Source organism: Austrofundulus limnaeus, unplaced genomic scaffold, assembly GCF_001266775.1.
Source record: "Austrofundulus limnaeus strain Quisiro unplaced genomic scaffold, Austrofundulus_limnaeus-1.0 Scaffold390, whole genome shotgun sequence".
In the NCBI taxonomy this organism is placed as follows: domain Eukaryota; kingdom Metazoa; phylum Chordata; class Actinopteri; order Cyprinodontiformes; family Rivulidae; genus Austrofundulus; species Austrofundulus limnaeus.
In genome coordinates, this window is record NW_013952792.1 from 119,922 (window position 1) to 126,800 (window position 6,879).

Genomic DNA, 6,879 nt, shown 5'->3' on the forward strand with positions numbered 1-6,879 from the left:
ACCCCTTGAGGCGCGTTCGCCATAGACTTTGCATGTAAACTGGCAGCTCCTGCCGCTCAAAACGCTCTCGGTGTGAACGAGCCATTCCACAGCTCTCTGGTCTTGGGCATTGTGGAGATGCTGGAGTCTGATTGATTGAGTGTGTGGACAGGTGTGTTTTATACAGGTAACGAGTTCAAACAGGTGCAGTTAATACAGGTAATGAGTGGAGAACAGGAGGGATTCTTAAAGAAGAACTAACATGTCTGTGAGAGCCAAAATTCTTACTGGTTGATAGATGATCAAATACTTATTTCACACAATAAAATGGAAATKAATTATTTAAAAATCATACATTGTGTATTTTTCTGGATTTTTGTTTTAGATTCCATCACTGACAGTTGAAGAGTACCTATGATAAAAATTAGTCATCTACAAGCTTTGCAAGTGGGAAAACCTGAAAATCAATAGTGTATCAAATGCTTGTTCTCCCCACTGTATGTACTGTAAAGTTCCTGTGTTTTTCCCCTTATGCTGCAAGTATGCATCACACAGACACACACACACACACACATGCGCTAGTTCTTCTATCCTCATGGGGACTTTGCATAAGATTTCCTGACCATGGAATGGACCCAAAATTTGTTTGTTCTCTGAACCACTTTGGTTTTACTTTAATCTCATGTCACTTTGCTTCTTTATGCTGAAAAAGATATTATTCACTACCAAACCTTTCTTGGATGGTGGGAGAATTTATTTGTTTTTTTGGAGGATGTTTAGGTACCGTTCTTTATTCATATCTGAGTTTGTTCCTCAACTCAGAGAAAGTTTTAAGTTTCGGTTTGAGCTGAGGAACTCAACAGCTGTTCCACTCACACATCATGTTGGACAAATTGAGAAAAAGTTATATATTTTTTAAAGACAACAGAGGGTTTCACATTTGTGATATTATTTATTTATTATTTGTTTCTACTCCAGGTTGACCACTTACATAACTTCATCTTCTTCCGCTTCTCCATGGGCTTTGTGGACAGCATTATTGCAAAGTGTAAGTTGAGAAAACACAAAATTGTTCGATCAGCCATTAGAAAAAGATAATGAAAATTACATCTGCAACATTTTTTCCTACATTGCTTCTTCAATGATAGAATTTTGTTGAACCTAAAAACATGATTTATTTTTTTTCTAATTTGCTAAATCCCTGTTCCTTTGCAGATGTGGCCACTGTGGTGGGATACCTGGTGGTTAGCCGGCCATTTCTCAATCAGTCTGACCCTCGGCACCTTCACAGCACACACTCTGAGCTGCTCGAGGTGAGAACAAGGCAACAACAGCTATAATGACCTGACTGATCTGGTGCTGTAGTTTAGATTTAGTTTGTCATTTGGCTGGAAACGTTTTGTAATCCTGTCAGCTTAAAGTTAGCACTGTCGCTCAACAGGAAGAACGTCCTGGGTTCAAGCTCAGAGTTGGGCTAGGGGTCTTTCATCTGGAATTTGCATTTTCTTTTTATGTTTGTGTGGGTTTTCTCCTGACAGACTAGTTTCCTCCCACAGTCCAAAAACATGCATGTATAGGTCGTCTTCAGGCCCCGGCCTCTTTTGAAAAAAGAGGTCTGTGATCTCGAGGGGATCTGCCTGGTTAATTAAATAAATAAATGTGTTTATGTAGCTGATGAAGGTATACAGTGAAGCCCTGATTTTCACAGGGGTTACGTTCTTCAAGTACCCCTGAATTGTGAAAAACACAAATATTGGATGCAATCCAGAAAAGGCCTATGGTGCGTTTGAGGTGACCTCGTAATAACACATGAGCTAAGGGTATATATATATATACGCACACACACGTTAGTATTATGTTACAAAATTTGTTAAATTTTTTCATAATAATTTGGCTTGAAAACTCACAAAAACACAAGAGAGAATAAAAAAACAGATGTTCTTTACTGTCCTGTATTTCAGTTTTTTGCAATATTACAGGTATTACTACAAACTACAAGTAATGAGTTTCCATGAAGAAATTCATGAAAGTCTGCATTTGCAATCAGTGAAGTGCAACTTTGTGGGACTTCACTGTGTAAACCTTATTCTGCATCATTATTTATAATTAGTAGTGACACCTTTATTTAAAATAATGTCTCACCTAAAGAACAAACAGATGTAAAATAGTTTGTAGTGATATTCCACAGTTTAATAACAGAATTATTTGTCTGGCTGCCAGGACTATTATCAGAGTGGCAGAATGCTCCTGAGGATGTCCCAGGCTCTGGGCAGGATCGTACTGGCTGGAAGAGAGATGACCCGTCTCTCTGGGTGAGTTGATCAGAATAATGTGAAAACTGCAACACAAACAAAAACAGTCTAATGTGAACGACTTTTACATGTTTTGGGAGAAAATTTAGTCTCTTCTTAGAGAAATGTTCACTTCTGACAGGAATCATTATTGTTGGTCTTTCACTTTTCCATCATAGAGAAAATCAGGTACCTCAGCTGTGATGAACTCTCCTGACTCTGAGTCAATTCAGACGAAAAAACAAACATTTTGCTATACAACAAAAAGTTTAAATGGTCACAAAATAAGTATTGTTTGCTGATTTGTCAAATGACGCCCCCCAGTGGCAGAAATGATCATTAACTGGACCTTAGAAAATACCTCGTTTTTCCTTTTATTAAGTAGCTTTATTTTGCTACATGTCTGTCACTCATGCTTGAACATTACAGTAGACTAATTAAATTATTAGGTGTCATGATAGCACTCTTCAAAGTGAGTTGACAAGTAGCTGCAAAAATGTTTATTTAGTGAAAATAATAAAATCAATTCAAAATACTATAGTATAAGTACAAGTAACCTCTGGCTTCTGTAAACCTGATTTTATTTGTTTGATGCAGTGATGTCTCGTATATACAAAAAAAATCTTCTTTGTGCTTGGATTGAAGCCATGGGTCCTCCCTTTTATTTTCCCTTTTCATTTAAAGAAGCAAACAAAAATGTGAACTGTTGGGGTTTTTTACATTTCCACTGAGCAAGATGAAGACTTGTTTTTTTTTTTTTTTAGCACACAACCACCACACTACAAGTTTTCCGTCATTTATTTTCTAACACATTGTTTCTAACCCTGGTCCTCAGGGCACACTGTCCTGCATGTTTTAGATGTTTCCCTGCTTCAACACAACTGTTTCCAATTGATAACTGATTAACAGGCTTTTGTTGAACTGCAATCATCTGAATCAGGTGTGTCAAAGCAGGGAAACTTGTAAAACATGCAGGAAGACCAGGGTTGGGGAAACACTGACAATAAATATACATAATGGACATAATGTTTTCAATTTCTGACAAAAACAGAAAATAAAAAGGTAGCTGTAAGTAATCGGTTCTTCTAGTATCTGAAAGTGAACTCAGATTTGTGTCTCTTAGATTCACAGCTCGAATTACCGAACTGATGTTGGTTCTGAAGGAACTGAATGCTGGTCGATATGAGCGGACCATGGTTTCCCAACAGGAGAAGGGTATGCAGAAAACCCAACATGAAATAGTTTTCATAAAAAAAACCCGAGCTTAAGCTGTGAAACTTTGTTGGTTTGTTCCGTTCACCTCAGAAACAGACACTGCAGAGAAAAACATCCTGGTACCTGGAAGTGGTCAAATTATTAACAGAGATAACATCATCAAGTAAGTTCCTTGTTGTAAACATGAATATAAATCAACTTACAGCGGGTAAAATAAGTATTGAACACGTCACCATTTTTCTCAGTAAATATATTACTAGAGGTGCTAATGACATGAAATTTTCACCAGATGTYKGTAACAACYCAARTGATCCATRCATACAAAGAAATCAAACCATAAATGTCCAGAAATGAAGTTATTTGTAATCATGTGGAATGGCACTGAGAAAAAGTATTGAACACACTTACTGAAATTTATCTAATACTTTGTACAAAAGCCTTTGTTGTCAATGACAGCTTCAAGACGCCTCCTGTATGGAGAAACTAGTGGCATGCATTGCTCAGGTGTGATTTTGGCCCATTCTTCCACACAAACAGTCTTCAAATCTTGAAGGTTTCGTGGACCTCTTCTATGAACTCTGATCTTTAGTTCTTTCCATAGATTTTCTGTTGGATTCAGGTCAGGTGATTGGCTGGGCCATTCCAGCAGCTTTAGTTTCTTTCTCTGAAACCAACTGAGAGTTTCCTTGGCTTTGTGTTTGGGCTCATTGTCTTGTTGAAATGTCCAGCCATGTTTCATCTTCATCATCCTGGTAGATGGAAGCAGATTTTTATCAAGAATGGCTCTGTACATTTTTCCATTCATCCTTCCTTCAATTATTTGAAGTTTGCCAGTACCATATGCTGAAAAACAGCCCCACACCATGATGTTCCCACCTCCAAACTTCACTGTTGGTATGGTGTTTTTGGGCTGATGTGCAGTGCCATTTGACCTCCAAACATGATGTGTATTCTGGCATCCAAACAGTTCAATGTTGGTCTCATTTGACCAGACTATATTCTCCCAGTATTTCACAGGCTTGTTTAAATGTTGTGCAGCAAACTTTAAATGAGCTTCAACATGCTGTTTCTTCAGCAGTAGAGTCTTGCGTGGTGAGCGTGCATACAGGCCATGGTGGTTCAGTGCATTACTTATTGTTTTCTTTGAAACAATCTTACCTGCTAATTCCAGGTCTTTCTGAAGCTCTCCAAAAGTGGTCCTTGGCTCTTGGACAACTCTTCTGATAATTCTTTTCACTCCTCTGTCAGAAATCATGTGAGGAGCACCTGGTCGTGGTCGGTTTATGGTGAAATGATGTTCTTTCCACTTCTGAATTATGGCCCCAACAGTGCTCACTGGAACCTTCAGAAGTTTAGACATTCTTCTGTAACCGATGCCATCATTATGCTTTGCAACAATAAGGTTGTGAAGGTCGTGAGAGAGCTCTTTACTTTTACCCATCATCAGATGTTTCTTGTGTGATACCTGGCCATCATTTGGGACTGAACCAGCTGATATTAACTTGCACTGACAAGGGGCAGGCTTGCTTTCTAATTACTGAGAGAGTTCAGCTGGTGTCTTGGCTTTCCACCTTTTTACACCTCCCTTTCTTCATGTGTTCAATACTTTTTCCCTGTGCCATTCCACATTATTACAAATAACTTCATTCATCTGTAAAATGTCTTCTGTCAAATGAATTTTCAGCTGTTTTCATTCCTTAGATTTGATCATACTCCACTAGCAACACCCAATGGAGACATTCTGATCCAAGACCTCACATTTGAGGTAACGTTTTACAATTTATTGCCCCATCTTGACCAGAAAAATTCAGTAAAGTTTTTTTTACCCCATGTTTGAAATGACACATTAATATTAGTTTTGTTGCAGACAGTGTTATTATTGACTTTGATTTAATAACATCTGTTGGTGTAGACTCTCAGGCATCTGGGTCATTATGGTCTCGGGTTCTTGAATAGAGGAAGTTTTATATCTCTTGACTTGGTGAGAGGAAAAATGTTTTCAACAAACAATAAATAAAGTTGGTTTACTTTCTGTTCAAACACCTAGGAGTTATTGAAATGTGGCCACCACCTGAAAAGTGTAAAACTGAGATTTCCACTTGGCAAACTAAAAACTCTGCATCAATTTAAGAAGTAAGGCAAGGAAGTTTGTTATCTGCTAAAGTATACTTTTTATTTTTTTCTTTAAATTTTATTTATTTGCTTTTACTAAAGTAACAACAACAAATACAAGTATGCAGGAAACTGTATACAGAATGTTCGTTCAACTGTTAGGAGTCATTTACATTAAATAATAATAATAATAATAATAATAATAATAATCAAACAACCAAATAAAAAAATTAATTATGTCACACATTATGTTTTGAGCGCCCAGAGATGTTTGGATCAGTAAGACTGTTTTCTGTCTCATTATTCAGAATAATTTTTATTTTTAAATCTTACTGAGAGAGAATAAGAAAAGAAAGAAAGGGAGACCTAAACAATAGAAGGATGTCTCAGGGAAATGTATATTTTCCATCTCTTCCAGCAGTGTTAAAGTATTTTCAAAGTACAGGTTTACTAAAACTTAATAATTAGATGTGGTACAAACTGAGATTCACCTCAAACTCTGAGCATGAAATCTTGCAATATTCTGATTTTACACACTTTTTAGGTTTGAACGAAACAATCATAAGTAAGACATGATAACTTCTTTTCCTCTTTGTATATTCCAGGTGAGGTCCGGCACCAATGTTCTTGTGTGCGGACCAAATGGATGTGGAAAGAGCTCGTTGTTCAGAGTGCTTGGTGAGGTAAGGGTTAACTACTCACASATTGTGCGTATGATCTCTGAGTCTCCTGCTTCAAGTAAAAACCACAATAGAGACCTGTTTCAGCAGTTTCTCTGTTCATTTGCTGCAAATGTGTGAAAAAATCTAATAATACCCGGAGAGAAACATGTTGATCAGATTATGCTAATAGTTTAAACCCGTTAGCTGCTGCACTCATCCAGCTACCAAATCCACACAAAAAGTTTCTGAGAARTAAAATGAAGTGCAGTTTTAAAAAAATACATTAGATTCAAATTTACTTCAGTTTACAAACATGTAAATAATGTTTCTGCATAAATATGTACATTTATTAACAAGAATTAAAAGTTAAAGCTTWTCTAAAAATTTCAACATACAATCAGATCATAATGAAGTTCTTATTGTTTGTTATGTAAAGAAAGCAAATGGAAGATTTACTCAATAAACTGTATTACTGAGCACAAATAGTAAAACTAAAGACTTTAGAGTAAAAAGGTATTCCCAGCTTTGTGGAAAAAATTAAAAATGAAATCTTTCTGAATTACAGATGTGGTGGTTTTGAATAGTTTTTTATTTATTTATTGTCATATTAAAGCTCTTAT

The 6,879-nt window shown here is 36.6% G+C and overlaps 1 protein-coding gene across 1 annotated transcript in view; it reads left to right on the plus strand.

Moving 5' to 3' along the window:
* Nucleotides 1-6,879, plus strand: part of abcd3a (ATP-binding cassette, sub-family D (ALD), member 3a) — a 24,310-nt gene that overhangs the window by 12,022 nt on the left and 5,409 nt on the right. Inside the window, exons 11-17 of the mRNA XM_014023784.1 lie at nt 958-1,027; nt 1,195-1,292; nt 2,200-2,291; nt 3,394-3,485; nt 3,576-3,648; nt 5,187-5,250; nt 6,203-6,280. Coding sequence (XP_013879238.1) covers nt 958-1,027; nt 1,195-1,292; nt 2,200-2,291; nt 3,394-3,485; nt 3,576-3,648; nt 5,187-5,250; nt 6,203-6,280 — 567 coding nt within the window. The remainder of the gene's footprint in view (nt 1-957; nt 1,028-1,194; nt 1,293-2,199; nt 2,292-3,393; nt 3,486-3,575; nt 3,649-5,186; nt 5,251-6,202; nt 6,281-6,879) is intronic.